This window comes from Eschrichtius robustus, chromosome 8 (genome assembly GCF_028021215.1).
Source record: "Eschrichtius robustus isolate mEscRob2 chromosome 8, mEscRob2.pri, whole genome shotgun sequence".
NCBI classification, from domain to species: domain Eukaryota; kingdom Metazoa; phylum Chordata; class Mammalia; order Artiodactyla; family Eschrichtiidae; genus Eschrichtius; species Eschrichtius robustus.
Window position 1 is genome coordinate 129,167,148 of NC_090831.1, and position 14,493 is coordinate 129,181,640.

Consider the following 14,493-nt stretch of genomic DNA (forward strand, 5'->3'; position numbering starts at 1 on the left):
CCGGGCACATCCCAGCATCTGGAAGGGACTTGCTTTTTTTTATTTATTTATTTTTGGCTGCATTGGATCTCCGTTGCTGTGCACGCGGGCTTTCTCTAGTTGTGGCGAGCGGGGGGTACTCTTTGTTGTGGTGCGCGGGCTTCTCATTGCGGTGGCTTCTCATTGCGGAGCACAGGCTCTAGGCGCGCGGGCTTCAGTAGTTGTGGCTCGCGGGCTCTAGAGCGCAGGCTGAGCAGTTGTGACGCTCCGTGGCATGTGGGATCTTCCCGGAAGAGGGCTCGAACCTGTGTCCCCTGCATTGGCAGGCGGATTCTTAACCACTGCACCACCAGGGAAGCCCTGGAAGGGACTTTCTTTAGGACTTTGGCTTTCAATGCTGAGAGAGGAGAGGAGCCAAAGGAGAGTTCTGAGCCAAGGGTGACATGACCTGAATTTTCTTTCTTCCCTGACTCTTATAATGTTTTTATTATGAAATTTTCAAACATAAAAGAGTAGAAAAGTGGCACAGTAAGTGGTCATCTGCCTGCCATCCAGAGTCGAGTGTTTTTAACATTGTTGACCACTGTTAACATTTTGCTGAATCATTTCAGAGTAACATAGTGACTTCCCACTCCCAAGATACTTAAGTGTCCATCTCCCCAAAGAAGGACACTCCTGCAAACAAGAGTTTCATTAGTACACCTTTAAAAATGATTGAGAGTAATATTAACTCTCACTAGGACCACCAGTCTGGTTTGACAGTCCCAGTAATAGCAACCTTTGTACTAATATTAACTCTCACTAGGGCCACCAGTCTGGTTTGACAGTCCCAGTAATAGCAACCCTTGTACTTAGAAATGACTCAGGTTGCTCATCTTGTCTAGTACTAAGTCCATTTTCAAATTTCTCCTGTTTTCAAATTACATTGAATAGCTGTTTTTCTTTCTTTCTTCTTTTTAAAAAATAAACTCTAATTGACCACACATAACCTTGGATGTCTCTTGAATCTTTTCATCTGGAGTAGCCCCTGCCACCCTGCACTCCAATTTATGTTTTTCTAGAACTGTTCTCACTAGTGTGCTGCAGAGATGGGGATCCGCAAGAGACAGCAGTGGTCCATTCCAGAAATGATGGTGTCTTGGGCCTTGGTGATCTCAGTGGGAGTGTCATGAATTTGGTTGGAACCTAGAGTGCACAGGATTTACAGACTGGATGTGGGGTTTCAGAAAGTAAAGCCAAGGATGCATACCAGCTTTTGGTTTGAGCATTTAGAAGGATGAAGTCGTCTTAAACACTAAGGAACATAAACATGCATGAGATTAAATGAATTGTGTAGGAAGAGAACCAAAGACTGGTCCCTGGGGTCCCCTGACATCAGGATGCTGTGGGGAAGAGGAGGAGCTGGTGATGGAGGAGGAGAGTCCAGGGCCCTGGCCTCCGAGCAGGGAAAGCACGGGGGAGGAGGGGGGAGGAGGGCGGTCAGGGAGGGGCCACCAGCATAAGCGGAGTCGGAGAATTGATCATTGAGTTGGTAATGCTCAGTATTGTTTTCCAGGAAAGGTAAAATCGGGACTCCCTGTGAACATGTGTCAGTGATCTTATTTAACTGGTTAATTAACAAGGGAACCAGTGAGCTGTTACAACTGATTCAAATAAGGATTTGCCTTAGGGAATTTATATTCTCTGGCAGAAGCCTTTTGCATTGCCAGGAACAGGAATAATTTGTGTCGCTCTGTATGGGAAACATTTGCATTCCTGTCAGTTTTCTACAAGTTAGCTTCTGTCTCTACGGAGTTGTAGATCAGCCTGGTGGGAGGCGAGGATGGAGGTAACACAGTGAGCGAGCTGGGCCGGCCACCAGTCTTTCCTGCCCACTTCACAGTCTGGCGGTTTTCCCCGCCGTAGCACCGTAGCACCGTTGGTCACCTTGATGAGGGCAGCGGTGGGGAAGGGCCGGTTGGCTCGGGTTTAAGAGGAATTGTGAATGGTGAAGAGCTCTGCACAGGGGCAGAGACATGGGCCAGGAGTGGGTGAGGCAGTGGGGTCTGGAGACTAAGGTGGGAAACCTGAGAGTGCACTTATCCAGGATCCAGGTGGGAGGGGAAATGGGCCCGGGGAAGGGGTTGCTGGAGCTCGGCGGAATGAGGGCCAGGCGGGTGCGGCCTGGGTGGGCACCGACAGTGTACTTGGGTTTTCAAGAAACAAAGGGCCCACTTAAAAGGTGGAGCACTTTTGAAAAGCAGACACACGAATGAACAATAAGCACTTGAAAAGGTCCTCAACATCATAAATAATCACAGAGGTGCAAACTCAGATCACAGTAAAGTTCAGTTATGCAGCCATTAGCTTGGCTAAAACTTGAAAAAGGGTTAATACCAAGTGTTTCGGGCACGGAGCAGCTGGGACTCTCACATACTGCCCTTCACACTGGACGGTTTCTTGTCAAGTTAAATGCTGTCTGGCTACCATGTGATCCAGTGGTTCCTCACCTAGGAATTTACCCAAGAGAAATAAGACAGGTCCACACAGGCTATCCTTGAACGTTCATACAGCTTTATTTATAACAAGAAAGGTCGTGTCCATCAGCATATGAATACGTAACCAAAACATGGTCTTCCCATGCTGTGGAATGCGACTAGCAGTAAAAGGACCGTGTGTTTAACATGTTGGATGAATCTCAGAAAGATGCTGAGTGAAGCATCTAGACAATGTGTGCATGCCGTATGGTTCCTCGCGGATAGAATAGTAGGAAATGCAGACTAGTCTATGTGACAGAAGAAATTGGTTGGGGGTGGAGGAGTTGGAGGGAGGAAGTTACTAGAGAGGGCCGAGAGGAAGCGGTGGATGGATGTGTCCTCGTTGTGGGGTAATGTCGGAGCTCATTGCGTTGCATACTTTAAATGAGTGCAGATTATCATGTGTAAATTGTGTCTCTGTAAAGCTGATTCTAAGAAAAGAGGGAGGGGATATATGTATACATATAGCTATTCACTTTGTTGTACAGCAGAAACTAACACACCATTGTAAAGCAATTATACTCCAATAAAGATGTAAAAAAAAAAAAAAAGACAGTCTCTGTTTTTAAGTAAGACTTAGTTTTGTGACAGCTAAGCCTTCCTTTCTGCCTATAATTCTCATAGTAAGAAGGGAGTCTTTAGTCAAAATGCTAGATGACTTAGGATCAGAAATATACTAAGTGTTCTTCTTGGGAGATACTGTGGGCATGGAAAGTCTTGCAGGCACTTGTGGAAAGATCCTTATCTGAGTTGGATTAGATGTAGCTTAGGTCAGTGTATCATACCCTTCCCACACGGCATTGGTCTGTTTCTCCCTCTCTGATGGTGCATTTTTCTTCTCTAAACCGGGCGCCGTCATTCTATTTGGCACATAATAAGGACGCAAAAAAAGTGTCAGTGACACGATGCTTGGTTATTTCCTGTCTGTCTTGGAGTCACGTCTGTTTTCAGGGATATTGTAGTGCTAGAACAGAATGGCTCGAACGCTTACCGTAGAGAAGAGAAGAATTTGACGAAACTTTCGGTGACGCTTGCCATCTAGTAAGTGTGTGAATACTTTTTTTTTTTTTTCGTTTTTACAGGTTACTGCAGGACTGTAATGATGACAGTTTGAATGTTGCACTTCCAATGAGAATGCTTGAGGTGTTTTCCTCTGAGAGCACCTATTTGCCTGTTTTACAAGATGCTAGCTATGTGGTGTCTGTGATTGAACAAATTTTGCACTACATGATTCAGAATGGTAAGTCGGCGGTGTAAGAACTGGGGGTGGCGTGGTCGTGAGCAGTCGGCACCGGCCAGGGCACCTTTCTGGGCGGGAAGCGTTGTGTGAATCACAGATTCTAACATCTGTCCTCGTCTCTACCCACCCTCAAAATTTGGAAATGTGTCTGCTATCTTTACCTCACTTTTCCTGTTGCTTGAAAATGAAGTAAGTTAGCGTCTGCTTTCGGAAGTTGTTCCAGGAGCCCTGGGCCCGCAGTGCAGGCCTGGCTGCCCTGGCCGAGTGCCGCGGCCGGGTGGTGGGCACAGTCACGCCGCGAACACAGCGCCACACCGACCAGGGAAGAGCCTGTCCCAGGAGTCACAGTAGTTCAGTAGAGGAGACGAAGGTGCTCAGTTTATTTGAATTTTCTTATTAACTCGGTGACACACGTCTTAAAGTGACTGCATTCTGTCAGGTATAATAACCTAGATCTGCAGTTCCTCTGAGAAGGTGTTAGTGTTGCCGGCAGAAAGACTATGAAGTGCATATGATTTTTAAAACTTCTATGATAATTAAGTAACATAAAGTAAAAAATTTGATTCCCAGGGACTTCCCTGGCGGCCTAGTGGTTAGGACTCGGTGCTTTCACTGCCGTGGGCCCGGGTTCAGTCCCTGGCTGGGGAGCTGATCCCACAAGCCGCGTGGCGTGGCCAGCAAGGACAACGGCAACAAAAATCTGACTCCAAAAATCAGCTGCTTCAGGGCTCCTGGACTTCAGGAGCATTAACGTTAGAATGGGTGTGTTATGAGTCATAAAAGAAGCTATAGGGTGTTCTGGAAAGCAACAGTTACTGATAAAAACACAAATAATTTTGCTTTTTTTTTTTTGAAATGGACTAATCTGTTGATGGGTTAAATCTAGCTAATTTAATTCTCAGGATTAAAACTGTAGAAATTAAATTCTTATACATCCAACCTTACTGTTTGGCTTAGGTTTAAAAAAAAAAAAGAAGCCCTACTTAGTTCGTTGAAAAATTAGGGAAACTACTGAGTTAATCAAATTGAAATTTGTGGAATTTGATCTTTTAAAAAGCAAATTCATGGCAATTGTAAATGGTCCACTGTATTAATTGATGTATTATTATATATCTTGACTTAGGACTAAGCATTCAATGAGAGTTTTTACTCTCCTTGCTGTCAAAAGTGCAAAGATGGTAACTAAGAAATATGCATTATTTTAAAATGTGTCCTGAACTAGGAGATGCTTCAGAATCTTCCACAGAAGGTGCTGCTTCCAGTGTCTGTGGTATAGCCATGCTTCATCTTTTTTGATAAATTACTTCCTGACGTTACCAGTCTGTAATGTTTTAGCGTCGTGTTCATTTACTAGTTCATGTTGTTATTGTACACTGTATGTTGACTTAACATGAAGCTTTTTAACAGTTGCAACTAAACTACTTGATGCTCTGTTCATGCTGTCAATCTGCACATATTTGTGTTAATATATTAATACTACGATACTTTAAAAATTTTTCTTGATGTGTTTAAAAATTTTTTTTGATGTATTTATGTCTTTTCAGTTTTATAGCAAAGAGCTTTCAGGCTTTCTTGTTGCGCGTCACTGGTAATCAGTGTGTGTGAGGTTAGAGTTGGGGTAGTTGCAGAGCAGGTCTGGTGATCCCGTGCGGAGACTCACTGTTCAGCGACCGAACGTCGGGTGCAGAGCTGGAGAGAGCAAACCAAGCAGGTGGAGTGCGTGTTAGTGTGAGCTTACAGTAACGAGATGCCTGCAGACTATGCCTGAAGGTGCTCTTACTGCCGTGCAAGAAAGGGGCACACGCTTCTATAGGACTGCGTGACCTGAGTTGTTAGTGGCGGCAGAGTTATGTTCACCGTACCCCTAGAAAGCCCACCAGCAGCTTAGAAAGGCCATGCCAGGTGTTTCTGCTTCATAGAGGTCGTCTTTAAAACATGTGAATCCCTCGGTGCCCACATTGTGGTCTCCAGAGGGATCCTTTCCTTTAGAAGGGATTGAAGAGTCCCTGGTCCTGATTGGGAGATGAGAAGGTGAGACTGGGCCCTCTTGTCCCATGAGGAAGCAGAGACGCTCACCTGACTGCACCCCATCAGCAGTATGGTGATGGTCAGGAGTTATCAGCAAGTAGAACAGCTGCAGTGGATGGAAGTCTACCCAGGGGTTAAAGTCCTGGGTTCAACATGATGTTGTTTACAAAACCACAAAAGGACTTAATTACTTGAAGGATGCTTGAGAGACAGATTTAAAAAATCACAATGTATGGGGTTTACTTGGATCCTGATGCAAGCAAACTAGTTAAATAAAATTTATAACATGAGTCAGCTGGAGACTTGAACACTGATAGGTATTTGTGATATTGAGGAATTATTACTAATTTATTTTAGCTGTGATGATGGTAGTTTTAAGAAAAATAAAGTCCTTTGATGGTATACTGAGATAATTATATCTTGGATCTGCTTCCAGATGAGTGGAGGCATGGATGACTGGCTGTAGTTGATAATTGTTGGTGCTGGGTAGTGGGTACGTGGACTTTATGCATCACTTCAAGCTACATGGGTGCCTACAGGTTTTCTTAATAGAAACTTGAAGAAAAATTAGCTTGACGTTGTACCTGTGGAGATTTATAAAAAGCATTTAAAAATTGACAAGTTTTTTTTTCCCCTCCTTATAAGAAAAGGTATGAATTGATACAAATTATAAATACGTTTTTCTTTTCTTTTAGGGTATTATAGATCTCTCTATTTGTTAATTAACAGCAAGCTTCCATCAAGTATTGAATATTCCGATTTATCTCGAGTTCCTATAGCAAAAATTTTGCTAGAGAATGTTTTGAAACCATTGCACTTTACTTACAACTCCTGTCCAGAAGGTGCAAGGTGAGACTGGAATTAATTTATTGATTTTGTAATTTCACAAGATTGTATGTGTCCAACAATAACTTTGACATAGGATGCTATGTTAAATATAGACTTGAAAGTCAAATTTTTGCTTTATTAGTGTGACTCAGTTTAAAGAAAAATGTACTTTTTCTATCTGTCCTGCACCCTAACATAAATTTATAATTCTGATGACCTGGTTATTTTCTTGCTTTCTAGAAGCTATCAAAAGTTAGCAAAAACACGGCAGAGTTTTTTTTTATAGGAAAGACACAACATTAAGTTCAGGGTAATCTAGTTGATATTGAAAGCTTAACATTGATTAGGAAGATATTTTGTGACCAGTGATTTGAATCAGTGATTTTGTGAACAGTGTGTTTTGGTTTTATTAAAAGCTTCCATTTTTCTTTTTAAGGCAACAAGTTTTTACAGCCTTCACGAAGGAGGTCCTGGCAGCCCCCTTCACGGAGCAGGTCTTCCACTTTGTCATTCCCGCCTTGGCCGACGTGCAGACCGTCTTCCCCTATGAGCCCTTCCTGAATGCACTGTCGTCCATAGAGGCTCCACGCTCCAAGACCAGTGGTGGAGCGCCGTGGCTCTTCTACTTTGTTTTAACTGTTGGTGAAAATTATTTGGGTATGAAATACAAGATGTGTCTTACCCGAACTCACATAGAGGTGGTATTAGCGCATAAGAGCAGGGAGTGTGGTGGCGGGTGTCCCGTTGTCGAGGTGGCCTCCGGGGTGGGGATTTCTGGAAGGGCGTATTTGCTGAAGGACTGTGCCCTGGGCAGTGTCCCTGGGGAAGGTTTCCAGGCACAATGAAAAAGTCTGCTTTAAATACATATTATAAGGCCTCACAGATTAAGAAGAATTTTAGAGTTGAATGGGAGAACTCCTGGGAGTGCGGGGATGTTTTCCCCATTTATGCTAAACTGCTAATGTGCCTGTTGTAGAAATTTGGTATCTTCCTCTAGTATATTTTAATGCACACATCTATATATGAATTGTTAAAGTTTTAATAAGAAGTCCTGGTCTCTGAGAAATGCCTCCCTGAGTACAGGAAAAGTGTTAATCTGAGTTTTCCAGTTTCTTTTTGATCCCTTCTAATTAACGGTTGTAACTCATTGCTTTACAAAGGGACCCTCTCTGAGGAAGGACTGCTAGTGTATTTGAGAGTCCTCCAGACCCTCCTTTCTCAGTTGCCGGTTTCACCTGCCAACACAAGCTGTCAGGATTCAGCCAGTGACTCTGAAGATGAGAGTGGAGAGACAGACACGCAGACAAGTGCTCCAGTAAGCTCCCGGGTCCTATGCGTCCGAGCACAGCTTCATCTGACGTCGGAAGTCAGAAGCTTGTGTCCATCCTTATTTCTAATTATATAAGTAATACATCAAGACATTCTTATTGCAAAGCCTTCAGCTGTAGAGATAAGGGCCCCTCACCTGCACTGCCGTCGTGCCCTTCCCCAGAGAGAGCCGTCCTCGTGATTGGACACGAGTTCTTCCATACCTTTTCCTTACGTCTGTCTGTACAAGGTTATGTGGAGATACATAGTTTGGTGTTTGGTTTTTTCATGTAAAATAGGGTCATCCTGTATATTAGTTGAATCATTACTCAGGAAATAGTTCCTAGGAGTGAAATGACTGGGTTAAAAGCTGCTAGTTCTCAGGAAGCGCACTTACTGTGTGTCAGGCACTATTCTACTTTTTCTTTTCTTAAGGAATTTTTAAAAAATAACTTCATTGAGATACACTTCACCATAAAATTCACCCTTTTATTTTTATTTTTTAAATATATTTTTATTTTTATCTATTTATTTTTTAAAAATTGGGTTTTTTTTTGGCTGCACGGCATGCAGCATCTTAGTTCCCCAACCAGGAATTGAACCCGTGCCCCCTGCAGTGGAAACGCAGAGTCCTAACCGCTGGGCTGCCAGGGAAGTCCCGAAATTCACCCTTTTAGAGTAATACACAATTCAGCGACTTTTCCGTGTAGTAACATAACCGTGCAGCCGTCACCGCTGTCTTAATTTTAGAGCGTCTTCATCACTCCACAGAGAAACCCCAAATCCATTAGCAGTCAGTCCCTTTCCTCCTTCCCCTCAGCCCCTACAAGAAAAAATGAGGTTAAGTTTCTTCTTACCCCGTCTTGTGAACAGCACACAACGTCTTTGGTCAATTTTCGCAAATTTTATAGGTGATAAATACCATGATTGGTTCTTAAACTCATTTTACGAACAGTGTCACATGTTACCTCCCTCTTCTCAGCGAGTGTTGTCTACTGTGCATTTTCAAGGAATAAAAAGCCTTATGTCACTTATACACACAATTTGCCACTGACGTCTTTTTCTCTTAATTACACAATGGAAATGGCTTGAGGTGTGGCTGTACTAGGTTTTAGATATATATTTTTTTTGGTTAGGAAATTTCTCTTTGGTTAATGCCGAGTCTAGTCCCAAGAGCAGTACACTTGAGAGTGACTCCTGCTGTGTGGGGTGGGAGTTGGGGGTGTCGAGTGAAAGGGCACAGAGGCTCCCTTAGCAGAGATGAAAAAGCCATAACAGGAGGACGGGGAAACAGATGAGTGGTTGCCAGGGCTTAGACCAGGGCAGGGTTGATTACAAAGAGACAAAACAGAGTTTTGGTGGGTGCTGGAACTCTTGCATCTGTCAAAACTTAGAACTGCAAACCAAAAAGTGTGAATTTTATTGCATGGTCAGAAAAAGAAGTGGGATCCTGTAGATGAAATGTAGATAAAAGTTCTGTTTTTAGAAGACAGTTTGTTAATACTTAACCTTCTAGAGAATCTGTGAAATTTAAATTTTATTTGTAGAAGCATACCTCATTTCATTGCACTTCTCAGATGTTCCATTTTTTACACATTGAAGGCTTTTGGCAGTTCTTTGTTGTCAGGTGATGGTTAGCATTTTTTAGCAATAAGGCATTTTTAAATTAAGGTATGTACATTGTTTTTTTTAAAGACATAATGCTATTGCATTATGTATTTAATAGGCTACGATAGGGTGTAAACATAACTTTCATATGCACTGGGAAACCAAGAAATTCATGTGAATCACTTTATTTCGCTGTTTGCTTTACTGTGGTCTGGAACCAAACCTGCAGTATCTCCAAGGTGTGCCTGTACAAAATGCGATTTGTATCTTAAGTGAAGAGAGAGAGAGAGAGAGAGAGATATATATATATGTATATATTAGATACATCTCTAATACAATGTTTTATTTGGTAGACTGTTATAAGTTACATAAATTATATTCATCCAGGTTTCCAAACAGTACAGTCGGTAATACCCAGTGTTGTATATATATAGTCATTTTTATATACTCATATGTATGTACATATATATGAAGAAAGTACATATCTTTGGTTAATATCCCAAATAGGTAAACTGCATCGAATATTAGCTCAGCTTTTAGTCAGTGAATCAGATATTCTAGAGAAGTTAAGCTGTAAAATAACAGGTTTATGTATTTCATTTGATGTTTTTTAAGTTCTTTAATATTCTGACTGTTTTGCTTAAACTGTGGTATCTCAAATAATTTAAAATTTTATCAGATGGTAATACATTTTCACACATGTATGCTTAGTATAATGCAATCTGGAAAATATGAAATAAATTTTTCTTAAAATGTAAGGCCTAAAAATATTATCACATTAGTAAGCAAAAGCTGAGTGTTCACAGCTCCTGTGTTGTTATGCTGGGCAAAATTGGTACCTACCATAGATAATGACTTTGGATCTCCAGAGGGTTTCAGCTTACTTTAACGGGTGACTTGGTAGAGATATTGATAATGTTCGTTGTGATGTGGATAATTTTTAGGTAACGCCTTTCTTATATTTTCAGTTGAAGGAAAATAAGATTTTACGTTACCTTTGTAGTGTTGAGCTGAGTTCTAATAGAACATGGTTAACGCAGACTAACCCATCTGGTGTGTTTCAGGAGGATGGTAGACTGTCAGTACCGTACATAACCGAGGAATGTCTGAAAAAGTTGGATACGAAACAGCAGACCAACACCCTGTTAAACCTGGTCTGGAGGGACTCCGCCAGCGAGGAGGCCTTCACGCTGATGGCGGCCATCTGCCATACCCTCATGGTGCAGTACCGCGTCATGGTGCCCAAGGCCAGGCAAGTCTCCTGGGCGTGGGTGCCTCGGTTCCCCGGGGGTCTCTCCTCCCTCTGCTGGCCAGCCCCTCCCTCCAGCCAGCGTCATGGAAGATGAAAGGTTGTTTGTTTTTCTTTGCTAACCCAGCTAATACTGTTTAAGTCCTTTCCCTGGCCTTTGGCATGTTAACCAATCCAAGAAGCTCCTCCTGTGTGCTGTCTGGGGTGAGGGGAGCTTAGTCCTGGCCACCCCTGTAAAAAGTCTGACTCATGCCTGGATGACAGAACCAACATATTACTTGTCTCTCTAGGCTTTTTCATAGCACTCTTTTTGTCATAGTGCCCTTGACAGTTTACTTTGGTACCTGAAAAATTTTTGTTCTTCAAAACTTTGAAATGGACTTTTGAGAGGGACAAGAAACCTAGGAATTTAAACGTGGCTGATGAACGTGACAGTGACCTTAAACTATTGATATTCTGTCCCTCTATTGTGAGTGACAGCAGTTTCCTAGAATTTAGCAGAACGATGCTCAGAGGAGCGCAGTGAACCCGAGTGTAGTGGTTCCACTAGGAACTGAGGGGCCACCCTGTGTGAGGCGCGTGGGTGCCTGAGTCCTGTGTGACCAGACAGAGTCCCCTCTGTTTGTAAAATGCTACCCCGTAACATGAAAAGAGCGGTTTCTTTTGCTAGGAAAGCGTTCTTTGAAACGAGCTGTATGCAGGGAGCTCATCACCTGCAGCTGCCTTGTAAACACTCATGCAGCCAACTAACTGGGTGCTGTCCTAGCTCACTGGTGTTTATTACCGTCGGACGCAGCAAGATGCCAGGGAAACTGCGAGCCCGGGATTAGGTGATGAGCTCTCTGTGGGCTAATTGCGTCAGAGCAGGATGTGAGATCTGAGGCTCTTGCAGCTGCACTGGGCCCCTTGCTTTTATGGGAGCACAGAGCCCATTGCTTTGGGTTGTAATGACCGGGTTCGATGCATTGCATCGCTGCCCTGCTCTGGGGTTCACCGGTGAACCGCTTCCAAAAGGTGTTTAATGGTGAAGGAGCTTTATGTGTAGCCTGGATTTTATGGGCACAGCACCTATTTCCTCTAAGAAAGTGCTCCAGGAATTTTATTTATGGCCCAAATATATTAGGTTTTGAGTATTTAGAATGTTTTTCATAGCTCATAAAAGAGCAAATGGGCTTATTTTAACTGTGGTAGATTTTAACCACTTGCAACTTTTTTTAAGGTGCTTAAAAGATGATTATTAAGTTTCTAGGCTGATAACTCACTCTCAACTCTTCCCAGGCTCATATTAGTCCCTCTTATTTTCAGGGTTGGGATTTGAGGTTTTAATTGCTGTTTAACATTGATTGTCAGGATGTATAAAGGAATTTGGAGGCCCTCCCTACCTTGATAATGGAAAGATTTCTAAGATATATGTTTAAGTAAAACAAAGGAAGATATAGAGCAATGAATAATTATCTTTTGTGTCTGAAAGGTGGAAAAAGTAAGCATGTGTATTTGTATTTGCATAAAGAAACCTGGAAGCATTCATTAAGAAATTCATGGAAGCGATTACTCACACGTCTGGTGCAGCTGGGGAGGTTGAGGGAGGAGGAGAGGGTGGACGTGAACCCTGTACTTTTTAATATGGTTTGAGCTTGGTTTGGATTATGGGAATTAGTTTAATTTTTAAAAATTAAGTAATGTACTGCCATCTCCTTTTATGAAAGCCAATTTGTAAATCTTACCATTGAACTTGGAAATCTGAATAAATTTTTGGATTTAAAATTCATATTCACTAATTTTAAATATGAATAAATATTAACTGGTTGTATCGTGGGAGGGGAGAAAAAGGCAGGCACTATCCCAGTATCTAGAGAACTAAGCCTGGAAAGTGGGATATTTAAGTAGACACCTGAGGACAGCCTGTCGGCAGGCGCTCAGCTTTACCCCTGGCTGACTCAGAATCAGGCTTAGCGGGCAGGGGTCTGGTGTCGTGTGGGGCGGATCCGCACTGTTGGGAAGTGTCGTCCACGCTGGACGAGGGCCTCGCTCGCTGCTCGCTGCCGCCCCTTCTCCCTGGGGGCCGTCTGCTGCCCGCCAGTGACCCTGAGCCGCGTCTGCCCCTCCTCCTCCTCCTCCCTCTTCTTGAAGCCGTTTTGCTTAAGACACTGGATTCTCGTGAACTTCCCTTGCGTCTCAGGCGTCTCCTTCTCAGTGCTTTCTGTGGGTTCTTCTTTGTCTCTTGTTACAGTGTTTCCTAAACCTTAGACTCTTCTCTTCCTGTTCAGTTCCTTAGTTCCTTTCTGCTCAGTGGGTTCTCTGGGTGATCGCGTCCACACAGGCGGCTTCACCTGCTTTCCGGAGCTCCGGGCTCCCATTCAGCCCCTTATTAGCAGGGGCCGTCCTCACGCTCCTTTCCTGCTGCCTGAGATTGAACTCAGCAACTTTCCCCTGAACCTGGGGGTCACGCTGGGGCTGCAGTGTCCTGTAGGGCCGCCACTAGTGAAATGTGGCCACTTCCCTTTGAATTAATTAAAATTACATAAAAGTACAAACCCAGTTCCTCAGTCACACTAGCCACGTTTCAAGTGCTCAGTAGTCATGTGTGGCCCGTGGCTGCCACATTGGATGGCACAGTGTGGACCAGTTCCACCATCACAGAAAGTTCTGGTGGACAGCGTTGCCTGAGAGTTTGGGCTCTCTCCGTAGTTCCCTGTCTGCTTTGTCACCATGGTATGTGAGTGCTGCGTACTTTGTGTTGTGTTGCCAGACTGAATTGTCAGAAATATAACCCACATTATTTCATTCTCTTGCCTGAACGTCTAGCAGTGAATCCCTTTGGCTCAGGACAGCACTCGCATCTCTTTGCCTAGTGCTGTGCAGTGCCCTCTCCTAATCCAGTGTTTGGTTACCCCTCTAACTCCGTTTCTAGCCATAAAATTAGGGCTTTTTGCCCCAGCCATGCTTCATTACTTTCATTTTCTTGCTATTTTTTATGCCTGCAAGGTATTTCATGCCTCTCCCCTTTTGCCTGTGCTGGTGTCTGTCCAAAACGCCTCTGCCCTCCTTCTTGTCTTTTCTTGGCTGAATTGTCTCTTAGAGTCATGCCAAGGATATCATCTTTCAGAAGCCCTCCTGAGTTTATATCCTGAGCTTTCACCTGTAATTACAGCTTCTAGTGAGATTTTCATTTTATGGTAGGTACTCCCTTAAAAGTTGATTTTAAGGAGTTTGGATTTATACTTAAGGTGGGTGGATGAGCATATTCTTTGGGGCTTTGGTTCTTCTGTTTCGTTAACATCTAGAGACCTTGAAATGGAACTTTAAAGGTAGTGTTTTAAGGATCAGAAAGGTTGGTGTTACAGTTTTCCTCTAGTTCTCTTGTTCATACCTCATAAGCCATCAGAATCAGTTTTATTGTATCAGGTGCTTGATTTTTCTACCAAAAATTAATAGAATGAGCCAGCTTAATTGTGTCTTGTGTTATTAATCATTGTGATTTGGACAGTTGTGTGCCCTGGGAGCGTATAGCCGTTTCCTCATCTGTTTTCTCAGCACTGTTAAGTAAATGTGATAATGGATACCCCCTTTCCTCTTGATTTGTAAGTTCGTATCTCTAATAATTTGAGATAGAATGATTGTGCAAATGACTTCCACGAAGAAAAATGCAGATTTGTGTTGCATGGGTATTCCAGGAGTACTATATACTGTTCATGTTTTTGTAAACAAATTTTTATAGTATTTTAGAAAAAATACTG

General features: G+C 43.0%; 1 protein-coding gene across 4 annotated transcripts in view; it reads left to right on the plus strand.

Moving 5' to 3' along the window:
* Positions 1-14,493, plus strand: part of UBE3C (ubiquitin protein ligase E3C) — a 118,053-nt gene that overhangs the window by 33,958 nt on the left and 69,602 nt on the right. For all 4 annotated transcript variants that reach the window (XM_068549769.1, XM_068549770.1, XM_068549771.1 and 1 more), the window contains 5 exons: positions 3,578-3,735; positions 6,459-6,612; positions 7,028-7,248; positions 7,752-7,906; positions 10,572-10,759. In XM_068549769.1, coding sequence (XP_068405870.1) covers positions 3,578-3,735; positions 6,459-6,612; positions 7,028-7,248; positions 7,752-7,906; positions 10,572-10,759 — 876 coding nt within the window. The remainder of the gene's footprint in view (positions 1-3,577; positions 3,736-6,458; positions 6,613-7,027; positions 7,249-7,751; positions 7,907-10,571; positions 10,760-14,493) is intronic.